Below are 20,041 nucleotides of genomic sequence, written 5' to 3' on the forward strand. Positions count from 1 at the left end.
ACACAGACAAGCAAACAGGCCCTATAGCCAGCCAAGCTACAGATGTCATCATGACAACTTGTGCATCATTTAGCAAGCTCATATAAAATAATTTATACAGTATGTGCAAATATTTTGTATCTGTGAGCTTTCTGTTTTTAAAGTAGTCTCTTATCTCCTGAGCTTTCTCCAATCCTGCCTGCAGTGACCCACACTGTAAAACATTCCTGTAGAGTCTTCAGTGACATCCCCCATAGGATGCTGCAGAGGTTAAAGGAAGAACATCCCCTGCTGTAAGAAAGAAATTAAGGATAGCAACTCATAAAAGACATCAAGATGCTTTAAACAGCTACATTCTATTATTTTGTTTGCAGCAATTGAATGCTTGGATAAAAAGGAGGAGTTACTGCGTTCAGTCAATCTCTATCCTTTTTCCTATTATATGTCTGGAGAATTTCTTAAAAACATAACAGGCAGATGAATAGTAAGCATGAATAATAACAATGTGCTCCTCTTTTTACAGACACATGCAAACAGGTAGGATGGTTTGACATTCCCCTTGTATTATGCAGAGTATTCCCCTGCTTCTGCATCCTAACACAAGTCAGGGAAATAGCACCAGTCCTGGAGGATGCTGAGCTCTGTGTTTGAGTACTCTAAGCTTGCCCTCACTGTTTCCCTATGGTGTGAGATCCTGGAGTTTGGGATCAAAATTTCTGCCTGATCTCCCTGCTAGTCTGAGCCCTACATTCCTGTTTATTAACTCCGTTTCCCCCCTTTTTGGAGCACAGCTGACCTTCTCCTTGAGTGAGGATCTCTTTGGGGCAGCAGCTCCCATCTTTTTCACAGTTGTTCCAATGTGGCAATGGTGAAAAACCAGTATGTACGCACACAAACCTGGGGTATCTTTGCTGCTTTCACCACCCCCCTGAAAAAAAAGGCAAATGAGTATCTTGTTTCCTCAGATATGCTGATGACCAGAGAGCTAAGATCCCGTTGTTCACAGCACCACGCTAGGAGCAGTTGGGAGTGCAGGAGGGAGGAGCAGGAAGGGGATCAGTCGATTTGCTTTTAGCAGCAGGCGTTTTCTGGACTAATTCAGTGATGCCAGTATCCCGCTCTGTGAGACAGTTTAACTGCAAGCTTGTGTTAGTGATGTTAACATCATCTTTTATTTCTCTGTTTTATTTTAATCTCTTATTAAATAGACTCTTGGGATTCTGTTCAGAGAACCAAAGATGTTTCCCCTCAACTAAACCAAGCCACTATCATTGACCTCCACCCTTCCTCAACTTACAACATTCGCATGTATGCCAAGAATCGCATCGGCAAGAGTGAGGCCAGCAATGAGCTCACCATCACTACTGATGAAGCAGGTATGATCTGGTTTTGCAGCATTTAAATCAAGCTGGGAATTACTGCTCTTCAACATAAGGAATCTTTACCTGAAATGATGCTTGTGTCGCTGCAGCTACATCAAAAGAAATACCGAATTGTTCCCATAAAACACTGTGACTTTTGCAACTTCATTGTGCAGGCCCATAATTAAAGCTGTTCAGTGGCATCTAGTGGTCAGAGAAGACATTGTGTTCAAATTTTCAGCCTGGTGTACCGGAAACAGCACACCTATATCTACAGTTAGGCAACTCAATCAACATCATCTTGGTTTTAGTGGTGGTTCCTCCCCTGTGGGTTGTGTGGTTTTCCTTAGAGGCTCAGATATTAGTATAGGTAGTTAATTTAAACTAACCCATTGAGAACATTGATCTACATGAATGAAATTTTTCTTGACTATTCCATCCCCCAACCCACTCGCCATTTTGCTTTCTGATTGCTGTAGAAGTCAGTTGGCTGTCATCAGTTAAATGTCATCCTCCTGTTCTTTGTTGCCATGTATTCTTCTACATTGTTGTAGGTTTCGGTACCAGGAGGGTTGTGTGGGCATTTTTGCTTTGGTGGCTGGAGCCACTCTTTCGTGTACTCAAATTGCTGTCTTCCAGTTCTGTCTTATTTTTATTTCTCAGACCTACCTGAAGTGGCAGATAGATAAGGCCAGCATAGCCTTGTGCATGCTACCATGTCCCAAGTCCTGCTTGTTACCTGTGGGTGAAAAGTGGAGAGCTACAGCTCTCTATTTCAGAAATTAGGAATGAAAATGCTGAATGGCCATGAATACTTCTGCCAGGCACACATTCCAATTGCATACAATATAGAAAGGTGTTGAGAGTAACCTAAGCAGCTCCAACATCCTTAGCCCACTAAAACTAGATGGAATTACTCTGAAGTCTTGACCAGAAAGGAGCTAGCTCACTTGTTTTTGAAAACACATTTTTATCTTGCTAATTTTATTTTTCCTGTTACATTACGCTTCCTTCTTTAGGAATTTCGAGAGGAAAACTGTAATGCAAGTATCTGGGTAGCAGTCTTCTAACAGTGAAAATTTCTACCTTTTTTCAAGATTCATGTTGGTCTAGGCTTTGAACACTCAGTGACCAGTTTTTAGTTCAGCTCTTATGAATACAGCTGTGTAATTCCCACACATTTTCTCTGTGGGTGAATTTACTACAGTGAAAATCTACCCCTTGTCAGGAGAACATGTTTTTGTCTCCAAGGGACTTGCTGAATAAGAAGATCCAAGGGCTCATGGTGAAAAGCAAAATAAGCAGGAGACAAACATCAGCTGCATTTGTTTTTTCACCGGGTGTTTTTTCATCCCAGGGAAAGGAAATCCTTCAGTGAACAGCTTTATTAATGGTGAATAGTTTGCAAAATATTTATCATTTGGTGAGTATTTTTCTTGTCCTTTGTTCAATGAAAATGTGAAATCACTACAGAAAACAGACTATCCTTTCTTCTGGTCAGCATCACCTGTATCCCCAAAATGCACATTCTTTCTTGTGCATATACATCAAAGTAGAGCAATAGGTCTTATTTACCTATGCTTGGGATATTTCTTACTTGCTGAGTTTTCCCTGTCTGTTAATTAAGTTGTCAGGATCAGCAGCTGGCCTTGAAATTAAAAAACAGCTTCCCTGTGAACAGGGTGGAACCTTAACACCACATTTTATTCAGTTCTTTGTAACCAAGATTCAGAATAATTGGTCCTTTTTGTTACTGTCTTTAAAGGAGACGTCTATTTGGAGAAAAAGACTAACAGTGTGGAACTGTATTCAAAAGTCACTGATCTACCTAGGGAACAATTGGAAGAGAGCAGGTCAGGCTTAGGCAGAGCATATGATGTTTGTCTCCTGGATTTTTGTTTCAGATGGTATGTGATGTACAGGAGCACCATTTCTTTGATCACTGTTTACTTCTGTTCTCTGCTTTTTCAATAGAAAATGGAGAGCAGCATGGGTGCAGGGAATGAGAGAGAAGGTAATGAGAAGGGAACAAAATAAAGGTCCAAGAAAGACAATATAAAAACTGGACAACTCGAACCATCCTATTAGCAAGGGGGTGCAGCTTGTATATGACATATTACAGTGACCTGAGTCAGCCAGCACTAGCTATTAGAAAACTGTTAGGGGTCTCTGTGGCAAAAGGGTAGTCAAGAATAGCATGATTTCAAAGCTTACAGACCACCTCTTTCACTCTATGCAACCATGGTCAGCTCCTGTGTTGGAAAATAGACTGTAAGCACCCACTTGCACTAATGCCTATCAGGAATACAAAAGCATCATGGCTTCTGTTTAATACTGAAATCAATATAGGAAGCTGAGATATCTTGGCTTTCTTTATGTCTTTGACACAAAATCTGTATGACATTAAATATATTTTTTAAATTATTTCTTATTTAATATTTCACTATGGTATGCTGGGAGCACCTACCTGCTCCAGTCTGGAAAACTTTTGGGGTCTTTCAAGAAAAAGTCAATATTTTAAGAAGCACATTTTAAACCCCATTTTTGAGCTCAAATGCTTTTCTCAAATTCCACTACATTATAATGTACCTGGAGAAATGTCATTCATGTTTGTCAACAGGGGGCCATAATCAAGGACAGGGTTAAAAAAATTCAGAGTGATCTCATTTTTGCCAGTAGGTTTTTTCCCCTTCTTCTTCCTGTACAGTAATGCAGGAAGAATGGAAATAAAGTGTTTTCAACCTTTGGAAATTTCCCATCTGAAGGACAGTCAAGAATGGCACAGAATAGGGCATATTTAATAACTTAAACATATTATAGGCTGTATCCAGGGTCTCTGTGCTTTCATCAGTTAAAGCAATATGTTCTGGTTCCTTTCGCCACAGCTGTCATTTGCTGCTGCTCCACCTCTAACAGCCCCATCTCACCCTTTTTATTGCTTTACTTCCTTTGTCATGCTATTAAACTTAATTTAATACCTTTTACTGAGGCCATATTCTGCATCAAGGGAACCCTCTACAGCAGCTCAAGATGACTCCATTCCTTTCTTCAGATCTTTCTTTTACAATGATTTACATCACTGAGCAAGCAATTTACTTCAGATCTTTCTGTTCAATCCCAGCCAATTCTTGATCTGCTTTGTAATGGCCCAGCTGACAAGTAGGTTTCCCTAGACTCAGGGTCTTCTTTTTTTCATTTGCCTTTAAAGCATCATGCACACCCTTGGCAGCATATTGATACTAAATGAAACTCTTCCTAACTCAGGCACGCTTTTTGTCTCTGGCAGTTATTTTTTGTCTGATTTCCAGACTGAAATACCTACAATGGGGAGAGAGGGTAAAGTGTGCTGCTTTTTGTGTATAAAATATTTGATATTTGGATGAATGTACTCAGTCGCTAGTGAACAAAGCAGATCCCACTGGAAAGTGTGCAACATGAAGGCTGGACAATGAGCTCCTGTCTTGCTTTCAAATAGGTTCTGCTGTCTTTCTATCACCCACAGGGTTCTGACTCTTGAAAACGTCTTGCCTACTTACAAAACAGAAACAGCATTGTGAGAGTATCACTAAACGTGAAAAGTCACTATCATTCATTCTTATTTTATTTACCATGCTATATTTTCGCATGTGTTGTATTTCACTGGTGGTCAGACATGACCCTAAATAGGAAGATGCTATGCTCTGGTTTTGTGCAATGAAGTTGTGTCTGCAGTTTTCCATATGAAATTGACTCAGTCCAAATCTCTTTAATGCTGCTGTGTTGAGATGGTGACATGCTATGTGAAGTGCTGAATTCTGTGGCTATGAGGGACAGTTTTGATGCACCTCTCTTCTCTCTTTCTAGCTCCTGATGGTCCACCTCAGGATGTCCAACTTGAACCTATATCTTCACAAAGCATTAGGGTCACCTGGAAGGTAAATATGCACACATCCAAGGATTTTGTATTCTGGTGCATTCAAGGAGGTTTTATTGAGGGGAGTATTATAACAACTGGGGATTAGTTATTTTATTTGGGAGAGTTCTTGCAGATCCTTTGCCACCAAATCTTAAAAGTATTTGCCATTAAGAGTGGTGCATTCTGAAAAGCATGAACCTTCCACTGGTTAATAATAGCAGCAACTGCTTGCCTGTGCTGATGACTGGAACATTTCCTGCTTCTTTCTTGGAAATAAGCATCAAAGAATTTCACTTTGATCTGGGGCAAAATTTCCCCAAAACACTGAAGCCAATGGCAATTTTTTCCCATTGCAATGGACTTTGGGACAAAGCCTTACTGTAGGCATGTCTGCACAGAGAAAGCAGTAAAGTATCTCAAAATGAGAATTGATAAATCAGAGCAACCAATTTAAAAATATCAGCAACAGATATTTAAAAATCTGGCATGTCTTATGACTCAATTCAATTTTTCTAGATTTTGCCCAGTGTTTTGACAATGACAGAATGTTTTAAATGCTTTTGGTATGATATCAGAGGTACTTAAACCAAGCTTTAAATGGTTTTTTAATATATACTCCTTGTACTTTTTAGCAGACAGAATAAAGCTATCTAATTACGGTAGCATAATCTCAATATGAATGGCAGTTTCCAAATTGTATTTATAATTCCATATATTTAAAAGTCTGAAATATGTAGTATTAAGTGCTGGAGTGGGATGTGGCATAATAGTGATGTTAATTACTCCTGCAAATGTGGATGATGTGTCTTTCACCCCATTATGCAAACCATCCAGAAAGTCAGAATAGTAGAAATGAGCTGCTGCTTATTAACCATATAAATAACTGTAGGCTGCTGGTTATTTATACAAGAAATAACCAGGATGATCTTGTATTAGGTTTGAGCTGGTTCCTGGATAGACAGGTTTCTACAGTGCATGATCTCTGTACAGCACAGGTGGACGTATAACTACAGATATTCTAGCTAGTACAGAGGGATCTCAGCTGCCAAGCATTTTGATTAGTTCATTGGCGCTTTATAAATGGTGCATTAAAATTTCTGTTTTGATGGGAAATTTCAGCTTTAAGCTTCAAAAGCAGTAGTCTTCATCAGACCTGTCAATGCAGGTCACAGATACAGTGCTGATTTTGGATCTTGTCCACAATTTATTGATCAATTGAGTGCACCCTCAGCAAGTTTGCTGACAACACCAAGCTGTGTGGTGCAGTTGACATGCTGAAGGAAAGAGATACCACCCAGACAGACCTTGACAAGCTTGAGAGGTGGAATAGCACAGACCTCATGAAGTTCAGTAAGGCCAAGTGCAAGGTCCTGCACTTGGGCCAGGGCAGTCCCAAGCACATCTACCGGCTTAGCAGAGACTGAATTGAAAGCAGCCCTGAGGAGGAGGAGTAGGGGTGTTGGTTGATGAGAAGCTCAGCATGAGCCAGTAGTGTGTGCCTGCAGCCCAGAAAGCAAATCTATAACAATGGGTTGCATGAAAAGGACCGTGGCTGGCAGGTCACAGGAGGTGATTCTACCCCTCTACTCTGCTCTTGTGAGCCCCCCATCTGGAGTACTGCATTCAGCACTGCAGCCCCTAACATAAGAGGAACGAGGACCTGCTTGAGAAAGTCCAGAGGGCCACAAAGAGCGCTGGAGTACTTCTCCTACGAAGGCAGGCTGAGAGAGTTGAGCTTGTTCAGTCTGGAGAAGAGAAGGCTTTTCTCTTATAGCAGCCTTTCAGTGCCTAAAGGGGGCCTACAAGAAGTATGGAGAGGCACTTTTTAAAGGGCATGTAGTGACAGGACAAGGGGGAGCGGTTTTAAACTGAAGAAGGATTGCTTTAAATTAGACATTAGGAAAACATTTTTCACTATGAGGGTGTCTCACACTGGCACAGGTTTCCCAGAGAAGCTGTGGCTGCCCCATCTCTGGTGGATGGGGCTTTGAGCAACCTGATCTAGAGGAAGGTGTCCCTGTCCATGGCAGGGTAGTTGGAACTGGCTGATCTTTAAGTTCCCTTCCAACTCTAACCATTCTATGATTCTTGACTTTATATCTGTGTTGGTTTTCATCAAATGGTTTCCAAAACCAAAAGGCACATAGTCACTAGCCACAGGCTTACATGCTGGCTGAAGTGAAACAAAACCTTCCTGAAAGGTTACTGCTTGCATAGTCCTACCTTTACTAGAATTATTTCCTGAATCACAGTTTGCAACAGCTAATCAGCTTCTTAATCAAGAAGTCCTGCTAATTAAGAAGTCCCAAACCAGGAGTGAGCCGTTTGCTTCCCTTGAATTATTGCAGTTTTTACCCAGCCAGAGCAGTTTTAGTTCATTATTTAAAAAAAAAATACTTTAGGATAGTTCCAAAGACGTAATATAGTTCAGTCCCATTCTGAATCCTGGCTTCTGAGTAGGTCCCTACGATGCACTGCTGTGCAGAAGACACTCACTGCATTGTGCAATACCAAGTATTTAAGAATAGCAAAATAGCCATGAGATCAATCATGAAGGGGAAAAAAAGGAAGAAAATTAACTTAGTAATAATATGGTCATTTTTAGTTTGGAGGCATGTGGAGTGTTTGCCATTATACAAAAGGGATTGTGTTAAGAACCATAGTTATATTTAAAGTTGGCAAACCTCATTTAAATAAGGACAGTGTCAATAACAGCAAAAAGAGAATAGCACACCAAATATCTTTCATCTTGTATTAAGTTTTATTTCTCCAGCTTGCTACAGTCATTAATCTACCCTTTAAATTTTCTCTTAGCCCACCTTTAGAAAATCCTAGTTGAGCAAAGTTTTATAGGTCTGTGATATATTTAATCTGATTTCTATGCATCCACATAGAACATGGGGTTTAGACTGGATTTTTAAATAGTACTCAGCACTTTTTAGTAGTTTAAAATTCTGCAGAGAGAATATGAATTAAACAGGAATTCTCATTTAGTAAAGAGCATAAAGATATTAATTTTTACTTTTTTTTTGGTAGTATTTTACAAGGTAAATGAACCCATTAAATTTAGGCATGGGAAATATTCCTTCCCCTCTTTATGCGTATACACTTGCACAGAACTATAAAAGGTCACACTTTACAAAAGTCACTGATACCCTATTTTACAACTCTTAGATTTTGTGACACAAGCAGTAAGATCAGGGACTGAAACTTACTTTTCACTGCTGTTCTACGACTGCAGACAAGGTTAACAATATTTTTTTTCCCATGAACATTTAGTCATGGACAAATGTTGCTTTACTGACTTTTCTACCAAAAATGAGTATATATACCAGAAGGCGTATATAGAAAATATGATTTATTTATGAAAAAGTCTATCCAAAAATGAAACATTTAGATAGTACTAACAAGGAATATTTGAAGCTTTGTGGAGCAGAACATTTCAACTCTACTGTTCTGACGTTACTTTGAGCTTGTTTTATATTGTATAATGTTTTAAAGCGGAAAAAAAAAAAAAAAGAAAAAAAAAATCTTGACCTAAAACAATTATAAAGAGGTTTCATGAAGAATGCAAAATTTGCCATTTTATTAGAGTTCAAAATGAGAAAGTGTATAATTGCATAATTCCCGGTGAAGAGGCTATGCTGGCTATAGTCCTGCTCTGAAACTATTACAGTGCATGGTAAATGTTTGATTTAGTTTTAGTATTCTGTTCCGTATGTTTTACAGTATCATGTATGTGTTCCAATACATGTTCTGTATGTTTCTGTAATCAATTATGCACCAGGTTTGTGCTCACTTTTTCTTGGTATACAGTGCATGCCTGATGGTATATAGCATATGTACATACAGGATCTTATGTGTGCTGTATTTGGCAGTAGTCAGTGTATACCATTCACAAAACAATAAATGCACTACATAATGTGGTGTATGTTTTCTGAGCATGTTGCTTGTGATTTCAATGTGCAGTGTGTGTTGCGGCAACAACTTTTGCTCAAAAACCACCTGCGGTAACTCATGGGAATGTTCCAGTTGCAGCCTTTAACTAGGAGAGGCTTTAGATCTTGAGATGTGCAACCATGAGCATGTTAATGTTTGAGACAAGAAATCTCCATGCAGACTGTTGAGGATTTGCCAAGCTATTAGCATCCAACACTGATGGAAATATCTGGTGTCCTGGTATGATTAAACTGGTGCCTCTACTCTCATACATATTTAGAAAATGGACAGTGACCTGCCACATTGTTTGAAAGCAGTCCTCCCTGTAACACCATCTGAGTTGTCTGCTGCTTTGTCCAAACTTTTTGTCCTTTAAACAATTTGAAATACTTAGATTATATTGAATTATTTTTTTGCCCCTTCCCATCGACACTGCCTATAAAAATGAGCTGTGCACAATATCATGGCTTGTAACAGAATCTAAAATCCTTCAACTAATGAAACAATTCACCCTGAAATATTTAAATTATTTAAATATGATAAAGTTATTTTCTTCTAAAATGGAATGAAACAGCTTCACCTTATGACGATATCTGAATCTCAAACGAAAAAATAATCTGCCCTTAGTTTCCACCCCACAGTCCAGCTTAAAAAAATACCTTTTCCAATCATTGCAGGATCATAAAGCCGTTCAGAATAGTGCTTGCTCTTGCAAACAAAGTATTTTGATAATAAAAGATTAAAAAAATATATATTTGTAAAGAAGTTGAGTGGTTCTTTGAGGTTTGGTTGTTTGTGTTTTTTTTTTTTTTACAAGAAAAAAAAAACAGAAATATCTGAACAGGAAACAATTATACCTCTAGATTCCAAAACCACAGTTCTAATCCTGGCAGTATGCCTTACAAGGTGCTCAAGACTGAATCTCCTGGTTTGCTCATCTACCACTGAAAGGACAGCCCCATGCTTGCAGAGAGCTTGTTAGCACCAGAGGAACTGAAGTAGTACAGCGGAAATTATATCCTTGCTTCAAGTTTTCTTTCTGTTTTTGAAGGCAGGAAGGAGCATATGAAAATAAAATTCAAAGAAAACATCTGAAGGTATAAAATTCAAGCAGTCAGATCCATCCAGTGACACATTTCAAATACAGAGAGGGTGCTGGCTTTTGCAGAGCAATGATTGGTTGATAGTGGATGGAAGGCAAATCCCACACTGGTTTTATTGGCTTCAGTGAGACTTTGGCAGAGTGGACTATAAACTCACTCAAACAGACAGGTCCTGTGACAGAAAATAGTATTCTTCTTAAGAATGTATTCCTCAGTAGATTTAATGGGATATAGTAACAACAGAAATTGCTGCCTCTGCTTGTTTAACTCATTGCCAATAAACTACGTCACAAAGACCTTTTTCATGGGTCAGTGGAACAGATGAGCTTGTGAGCACCTGGTGGGAATTTGAAAGAAGTTTGGAGGATTTGAAAGAGCTTTTTCTCCATGGATTACAAACTGTGCCTTAAAATGTTTATACTAATCATACCTCATATATGTAGCAAACCAGACAGGAACATTATCACATGTTGGAAATAGTCCAATAGTATTTAAATGGAATTTTAATGGGTATTTCTATCAATAACAGGCTTTTACCTGAGTTGTCAATCCTTTACTCTAGGCTATATTCTATATTGCAGAGTACAGAAATTATTTCCACTAGTCAGGTACAGGGAATCTTGCACTGTGACTGAGAAATACAGTGCATAATTATGGCCAAGCATTCTGTACTCTCCATGCTCTTGAATGCCAGATATTGTACACCTTGTTTTAGTAGCTATTCAGTATGCAAATCCCTGCTTTTCAATTCATTATTGCCTTCAGCACTCATTATCTAATCATCTTTCCACATTACAGAAGCATATTTCAAAGCACAGTGTAAAATTTTCCTAAGCATCTAGCTGAATAAACTTATGTGGCTACCTTGAACAGATCAATAAATGACTTACTGAAAATTTAGTGAGCGAATGGTAGGGGTTTGTAGCAAAACCACAATTAATAGTGAACAGTAGGCCTGTAATGCAAGTACAGCCTTATCAACTGAGCCTTGTTTGATTCACCTGATAAGAGAACAAAACGTTATGAATTCAAATTATAACTCAAGAATATCCCCATATCTATTTCTACTGTGTATGAACCATTTAAAGGTCTTTCTTTTAGCACAGGAATGCACAAATTAGAACAAAGTGCACCTGAAATTTATGTATCAAGGTAAAAATTTTTTACTTCATGCTCATTACTTTATGTGTGGGGAAAATTTTTTAGTTGTTACCCATAAATAGACTTATGTTCAGTAGGAAAAAAAAATGTTGACTTTGTGTATATTTAAAAAAAATTTAAGAGGAACAACTTTACTTTGGAGACACATACTTAATGTGTAATCTTTCATTTTCTATTTAGGCTCCAAAGAAGCACTTGCAAAATGGAATTATTCGTGGATACCAGATAGGTTATCGGGAGTACAGTGCAGGTGGAAATTTCCAGTTCAATATCATCAGTATTGATACCACTGGAGACAGTGAAGTCTATACGCTGAATAACCTGAAGAAATTCACACAGTATGGCATGGTAGTCCAGGCTTGTAATCGGGCTGGAATAGGACCTTCTTCTCAGGAAATCATCACCACTACTCTTGAGGATGGTAGGCCCTTGGCAAACAGCTATCATGGGACATACTATTATTTCTTAATTTCCTTTTACCTTCTTACATTTATTGCTTGAATAGTGATTATTATAGTGGGGATAATAGAAAACCAGACTTTACAGGCATTAGATACAGTAGACAGCTGGTGGGAAGAAACTGGCCAATGAGCATGTACAGTTTTCACTGCAAGAGATGCAAGGTCATACAGGTATATAACTCTACTAACAATATATCCTGCTGTAAATGATATTGACTAAGACTGTAGATTTCATTCAGTAGCCTATTGCATTGGTGTTTACATATTTGCAGATTTTGTGATGCTTAGAAGTAAAACTCTGAAGGGTGAAGTGATATTATTAATGTTGTTGGCTTTCTTTTGTTTTCAAATGAATCCACTGTGAAACCTAGAGATCTTGTACTGCACAATCCCTTGTCTTGTCAGCCTAAAGAGAGATATGTGGTTTTTTTTCAAGGATATTCAAACTAATTGAGAGAAATATGATTTTGATTTCAGACAAAATTCAACCTGTCTAATCCAAGGAACAATACAGGGTTTGGATTTTTTTTTTCAAACTGTATAAAAAGCACTTCTTAAACAATGAGAGGGTGTCCTCTAGTGGAAAAAGAAAATTATTCCATATCCTAAAAGAGACCCAGTATTGTACAGGCATATAAAAGCAAATAAGTCGTAAAGGATAGTGTAGGTCAGATTTTCAGCTGCTGTAAATTAGCATCAGCATACTGAAGTCAGTGCCAGCTAGGAATCTGACTTTTTACACAGGAGGAACAGAGTAGGACACATCTAACATTCTCAAGAGCTACAGATTTTGAAGCATATGCTTCATGGAAGACTGGTGTTTTTCATTTACTCTAAACATTTCTAGGCCTAAACAGATAAGTGCAAGGCCTCAGAAGGCAGTACACTCATACATGCATATATTTTTTATTATAAGAAATAGTAGCTTTTCTTTTCAGAATCCTACATGCTTACTTTTCCTGGCAACAGGGGTTTTTTGGTCATTACTCAAATTTGCATCATTCATTAACATTTTTTGCAGTATATTTAAAGAACTGCCTGCTTTCCCCTCCCACCAATTTTAAAGGGATATTAAAATTGTCCAGAAAGATGTCAGTTTGGCTGCAAACTTTAAAAAGAACCCCATACTTAAATTGCATACAGAATTATGTTTATTTCAACACTAGGACACATTTCTTTTTCAAAAGAAGTGACAAAAAGCCTATTAAAATAATAGTCAGTAAGTGGGAAAGCAGTACATCAAAAGTCATTCCAAGAAAATGGGCTGCTATTTGCAGATTGTAGCAAGAATAAAGTTTTGCATTGGTAAGAGGGTATAACTGCCAATTAAGCAATGGGTGGTGGGATAGCAATGAAAATTGAAAGAGGAGCATTGGTAAGCATTGGGTTGTTAATGGAGTTAAAAATGGTGACTATCTTATTCCAGTGCCCAGTTGCCCTCCAGGGAATGTCCAAGCCACTGCCACATCACCAGAAACCATCTCCATTTCTTGGTCAACATTGGCGAAAGAAACTCTGAATGGGATTCTGCAAGGATTCAGGGTTATCTACTGGGCTAATCTCTTGGATGGAGGTGAGAGAAATCCAGCTGTTACTAACTTAAAAGCCGTATGAGGCCTTTATATCATTTATTCTCTTTTGTGAAGGCATTGTACTTCCTTTTCTCTTTGCTTTAGAGAAAGCTTCATCTATTTGTGAAGGAAAGCATTTTCCCTAGAGCTTTAACAGAGCAGTGGGCAGCAGCTGCCTGGTGGCTCCCCTGGTGAAGACTTCCACTGTGGGACTGCAACGCTCCATAGACCTACCATAATATCCCAAATGACCTGAACAAATTTCATTTCAGTTACAAATTCCAGCAGGTATCTTTTATAAAGAATGATGATATGAACCTAGAAGACACCTGCCCAAACCTGTATTTTATTTTAATTTAGTTGGTTATCTGTTTCCTTAGCTAGTTTCCTACTTCATAGGTTATTGTTTATTTTTTGTCAGGTTGCATTTCGTCTTCATAGATGAGGGTAAAAGAAGGAAACATTTTTGGAAAAGGCTTCGTATTTTCATGGCAGCCTCCTCTGTTATGCTTAGGTTTTAGTACTCTGAGCACAATTCCTAGGGCCTCCAAAGCAGAGAATGACTGAAATGATCAAAGGAGGAGTGAAATACCTTACTAATCTGCAATTTGTCACGTGATGATAATTATACCTATCGTACTTCCTGGTAAATTAAATATTTGTAGATTTGAGATGCACATGCCTTTATTCCTATTTGCTTTACTGAATTTTCACAGCCTTAGGACAATCAGCTGGCCCACTTTTTTTCCTTTCATCCATCAGGATCATAGCTCACACTAATATGCCCCTGTCTTGCAAATCCTGGCCTCTGTTAGTGTGGCAAGACGAACTCAGAGTGGAAATGTAAGCCGGAGGCCCACTGTTACCACTGGTACTGTTAGGGTCAGAAATATTTGGAAATAAAACACCCAATTCATTTGTACATTTAAAAATAAAGATAAAAATTGTATGAGGAGCATACATAGAAATGTACACATGACAGACATAATTTTTTTTTTTTTTCAGTGATGCCTGTAGTCTTTGGGTCAGATCCTATGTGAATATAATCTGTGTATGTCTAAACTCCTATGTGATGTCCTACAACATGACAAAAAATGATGTTCATGCAGTGCTTAAAACTGGATTTTCTTCATCTTTTTATCTTTACTTTCTGCCCCAAATATGTTTAAAGCTTTTTTGCCATATGGGTTGTACTTCTTAGCTTGCTGCAAAAAAAAAAAAAAAAGGTTCATATGAAGTGCATCATCTTTCTGCAAGTAAATCTGATTTTACTGTGTTTAAATCTATTCTTAGCTGGTATTACTGCTATCAAGTGCTTTAAGGCAGCACTTATTACACATTTTGAAATAAAGGGGACTTTTTCTTGGTTTTCCTTATGAGAAATGGTATTTCTCAAACCCAGAAAATCTTTATGAAGATAACTGACTTTCCCATTTTTGCTTTAGGGAATGTTTTGCAATAATCTCCTCCTGTTATCTATTCTTTATGAAAATCTTATTACTTGAAGAAATTTTCAATTCTCTTCCCTGTATTAAAAAAAAAAAAATTGCAAAAAAAAAAAGGTTGAAGAGGAAAACTGAGTCTGCTTTGAATGGTAAGAAGTCAGAGGAATTTATTTTAATTTATTATAAATCATTGCTGGTTTATAATAATGAAACATTACTTCTCTGGTACAATCTTTAATCCTCAAGATTTCCACAGTAGGTATCAATAACTGGGAGAAGACTGAACTTTACAATAACTCGATTTCCTCTTCATTCTATAGAGCTAGGAGAGATAAAGAACGTCACCACTACACAGCCATCCCTAGAGCTTGATGGCCTTGAAAAATACACCAACTACAGCATTCAAGTGTTGGCTTTTACACGAGCTGGAGATGGAGTGAGAAGTGAACAAATTTTCACCCGCACTAAAGAGGATGGTAAGGAGTAAAACATTTTCTATTCCCACTTCCACAAAATATTCATATGTGTCAGGCTTTCAAAATAGTGTAAATATTGTACAAACATGCAGAGTGAGATTTCTGCCTGGAGGTCCTCAGTTAGGAACATATGATGCGGAAGGAGCATGGGTTCACAGCTTTGAAAACAATCTGACTGTTTCCAAGAATCCGGTACAGGTAACACTGATGTGCTGATGATCTGAGCAAGTTTGAGCAGTATTTTGGGGTTGTTTGTTTGGGTTTTTTCCAAATACTTTAGGATCTTATTTGAGAATTTTCAGGGGGTTTGAGTTAATTCTTTCAAAATGACTGAAAATGGAGAAAGGAGAAGAGACTATTCTGGGATGATCTTATATAACTTATATACTTCTAGGATTTTTTTCAGAATAGATATATAAAAAAAAAATCCAAACAGCTGTTCCCCTAAAAGCAAATTTTAGAATAAAAATCTCTTGTCTCTGCTCATAGACCAAAGCATGGAGAATTTGAGTCCTAATGCTGAAAGTTTACTAAAGTTTTAATCACACGCACACACAAATTTTCATAATCACTTCCTTGTAACTTTAACTCTGAAAATCAGTTCAGGTTCCCAAATACTGGCATCAGTAGGATGCCAAATACTGATCTATTTCTCAAGGACTAGAAGTTCAAATTCAGGGGGAATTTTGTCTCTAACCTGTTTAATGCCTTGAAAACTCCATGAGATATGTAAATACATCCTGAGATCCCTAAACACTTTTGAAAATCTGGATCAAGATTTTTTTGGCAGAAGCAAAAACCAGTCCTAGCAATGAAGTTACCTGAATAATATTCGATTCGTAAATTCTCCTGTGAGTTATGTAATGTTTTCTTCAAGAAAACTAGTCAATGGATTTTTATGATCCAGTTTACAGGTCATTCATGAATGTGCAAATATATTTGTCAAATTTGTTATCTGTAATGAAAGTGCCAGGAGAATAGGTTGAGTAGCTTAACTGACTTGAGGGATGTTTGGTGGTTCTTTTCTAATAAAAAAAAACATCCTTTATAAATTTTATTAATTTTTTCCAATAAAATATTAAGGGATTCTTTCTAAAATTTCCATACATTGTAAGGTCACATGGACCCAACTGTGTCTAGGTGATGCAGTACAAATGAAAATTGGATTTCTCTTTTTTCTAAATTTTTTTCTTACATTATCAAAATGAGTTATTTTTCCTTGTTCTATATTGTAGCTGAGAAATATGAGGAAATATGGGCATATAGCAGTGCTGGTTAACGTAGGTCTGCTTCCTGGTCTTGCTGAGATCCTGCGTCAACTTGCAATAGTGGCTCTGTTTAAAGAAGTCTCAACGTACTGCACTTCATCTGAAACTGTCAAGGACAATTTGCTCACCTATAGACTTGCGTGTCTTATATGCTGAATGTTAGTTCATTCTGCTCCCACCCTGAAGTCCTTTAAAATCTACTTTAGAGCACCTGACACAAATGCTCTTGAGAACACCCATTGCTTGGATATAGGTGGTTTTATTTCAAAGAATAAACTAGAAAATAAGAGAACTGTGAGATCACCTTTTGCATTTTTAAGTTACTTTTTGCCAAATAGATCCCAGTATGGCAACTTTTCCCTGAATACTCTCTGAACACAAAGGTTCTCATCTTGGGGCCTTGGGACTAGGACTTAAGCCGCCAGCAGCCAGAGGGGATTGTCCTACATTGTCCCGGGAACTCAGGGACAGGCTGGTCTTGGAGATATACAGTTTGTGTCAGAAGACTCCTGAGGACAGCAACTTATGTGCTTGATGGTCTATGCCTTTGAGAAACATTGGAGCCTGCTGCTCTATGTGTCAGATCTGCCAGTCAGTTCAATGTCAGGGGACAATAAGGAGCATTCTGCCAGATAATAAAAATAAAAACATCCTGGGCCTAAACATCCTTAAGGCTGAGAAAGGTACATGGCATTGAACGTGTGCCTTATTCTTGGAATGGACATTTCATCTGTAATTTTATAAGGGAAAGTCTCCCACAGAGAATTATTTAGTAGGACTATTTTCAATGCACCTAAAAGATCCTGCCCTAAATTTAGTTTGAACTCTCTCTCAGCATGTGAAATAAAATTAATTGCAATCTTACTGGAGCTTAGATCTGGAAACCTTTTATCTGCTCCCACACCTTCTCTGGCTAAAATTATGACACAAGACATTCCACCCTTCTTAATAGAATCTGTAAATCTGAGATATTTTTAAGTGGTGCCAGGCCCTCTACACTGTTATTACCAAGATGCCATAGCACACCATTAGTTCCTTTTTCTTCTTTCATTTCTTTTGCATTAGGGGAAACTTTTCTTTGTAAAATCAGCGGTGCAGCATGTTCCACTGCTGCTGTGGAAAGGCAAATTGTGACTTCCTGTGACTTCTCTGTTGGTGTGCAGCTAGAAACATCCGGCCGAAATGCCTTTAGCAGGCTTGAAATCTCCAATGTGGCAAAATAAAAGTGACCCAGGGAGTGAAGCCGTCAGCCTGGATGAAATTAGTTGATGCTTTGATTTCATGTAATGTTTGATACTGATTTTAGACACCAGAGGTCAGACACTGCTGCTGATCAGCTTGGGAAATGGGAACAGCTCTAGCAAATAATAGGAAATGAGCTTTTAATGTGATCATGTTTATGGGGTTTGTCTAGCATTTTTTTCCCCCATTAGCCTTCAGAAAAAAAAAAACAACCTCCTCTTCTTGAAGTTCCTCCTGACAGAAAAATAAGTGGAGCAGAAATATCCATTTTTTAAGAATTTATTGTGGTTTTGTCCCCTACTTTTTCCATTTACAGTTTACAGCTGATTGTCCTCTTCACCTGAGGACTTAATTTACTAAATCATTAAAAATTTAAATAGTCCTTCAAATTCTCTTCATCACTGAGTTCAAAATACAGTTTTGAAAGCTACTCCATTTTGTAGCAACGAGGAGAGGTGGTGGTGTGTGACAAATTCCCTCTCTTTCTACACTGCAAATACAATATGAGAAACCTATAGCTGACACAATGAACGTGCTCCCCACACAAGGCTGACCGCAATGAAGCACGTCGGTTGGCAGCAGCACCTCTGACCTTGGGCAGAACTGGCCAGCAGAAGACGTAGCCCCTTCCTAGGGAAAGCTTCCTGCAATTGGGAATTTGATCTGGTATGGCTGCTTTTTGCTGAGTGTCAGGCAGAGGTTGCTTCTGGGGTTTCCTGTGACACAGGAGGATGCAAGTTTCTTACTCTTGTCAGTTTCTTTTGTGAAAATGCATTTTTATGCACAGAAAGCTGATTGTATATCACAGAAAACTACTCAGTGAAGCAGTGCTGTCCTTCCAGCTCTCCTCTGCCAGTGACGTTGATGTTCAGAGCAAGGGGAGGCTGCCGCATGGGAGCAGCAGGGAACTAGCTGCAGGGAGGAAAGTGAAATAACACTAAAGTCCTTTGCCAGCCTCACTGTAAGATCCTGCCTGAATCCAGAAAGATTTTCCTCCTTTTTTTAATCAATCTGGACACCAAGCTTCCTGGCAATTGGCATGAGAGAGGTGGATGTGCAGATACATCCATCTGACAAAGCTTTATTCTAAAATGAATAAGCATAAATCCAATCAATCGCATGTTCAGTGCTCTTTGGAGCAAAACTATTCTTGGGCTCAGTCAGCTGATGAGAATGGGTGTGCAGTTCATCACCTAGGTGCTATGATGGAAAATTGCCCTTAATGACTCCTTAATGCATTTTTTCTATTGTCAGAGATCTCCAATTTTATCTTTTCTGACTAACAAAATAGTAGCTGTTCCACTTGTGAAACTGGCAGAATTTGGTAGAAATGGTGTGAGTTCTGAGTAAATGAGGGGTGGACAGTATATGTGAATGCATTTTGGCAAGCATAGGTCTAAATTGTAGGTGGGATACCTGTTTGAACAAAGGCACAACTGGCAACAGTCAGGAGTCTTATTTTTTTTTGGTTTTTGTAAATGTAACAGTCAGTAGGATAGTCCTGTGAAGTGCAGAATTAAATATGTGTTATGGAACAAAGTTCAGTTTTCTGATATATGGGTGATGCTCTTTGCATTTGCCTCCCTGCTGTTCAGCACTGTGAAGAAAAATTGTGATAATCTCTCTGCTTATGAAAAGGGGATTGAGAAAGTTCCTGGAGCTCCTCTCTATTATCTGGCACATCTAAATGCTGTTTCCCAGACCAGTCGTATCAGTATAATTGCCTTCTCTGCGTTAGCATTTCATTTGCCCTGTCAAGAATACAAAGCGTTCTCCTCCACATGAAAGCAGCATGCTATTTCCGTGTCTTTCAAAGCCTTGCTAGCTGGAGAATGAGGCCATCTTTGATGTTAAATTTGCCGAATCTACTCCCTGGGAGGCTGCAAAGTTGGCTAGAAGCAGTCCCATCAGCTTCTCCGTGCTCAACCCTGATTGTTCTCTGGCTTCTTACCACTATTTTACCCCTGGTGACTGTGGAGAAAAGGAAACTATGGTAGTGTACAATAGCAGTGAGAGGAAATACCTTCAGTTAGCATAGCAAGACTGGGGTCTTTCCTATCTAAGGCAGGAACTGCATTCCCTACCGCAACTTCTTCAGATTCTCATGGGACCCATGTTTAGTAATAAATCTTTCATCTAA

The 20,041-nt window shown here is 38.4% G+C and overlaps 1 protein-coding gene across 3 annotated transcripts in view; it reads left to right on the plus strand.

Annotated features, from left to right (window-relative positions):
* DSCAM (DS cell adhesion molecule) overlaps positions 1–20,041 on the plus strand; it is a 455,521-nt gene that overhangs the window by 359,912 nt on the left and 75,568 nt on the right. For all 3 annotated transcript variants that reach the window (XM_061453544.1, XM_061453545.1, XM_061453546.1), the window contains 5 exons: positions 1,188–1,355; positions 5,184–5,254; positions 11,619–11,859; positions 13,326–13,472; positions 15,236–15,391. In XM_061453544.1, coding sequence (XP_061309528.1) covers positions 1,188–1,355; positions 5,184–5,254; positions 11,619–11,859; positions 13,326–13,472; positions 15,236–15,391 — 783 coding nt within the window. The remainder of the gene's footprint in view (positions 1–1,187; positions 1,356–5,183; positions 5,255–11,618; positions 11,860–13,325; positions 13,473–15,235; positions 15,392–20,041) is intronic.

The sequence above is a fragment of the Pezoporus flaviventris genome, unplaced genomic scaffold, assembly GCF_033815535.1.
Source record: "Pezoporus flaviventris isolate CSIRO_AGI_PZ_B2104156 unplaced genomic scaffold, CSIRO_AGI_Pfla_v1 ptg000015l, whole genome shotgun sequence".
NCBI classification, from domain to species: domain Eukaryota; kingdom Metazoa; phylum Chordata; class Aves; order Psittaciformes; family Psittacidae; genus Pezoporus; species Pezoporus flaviventris.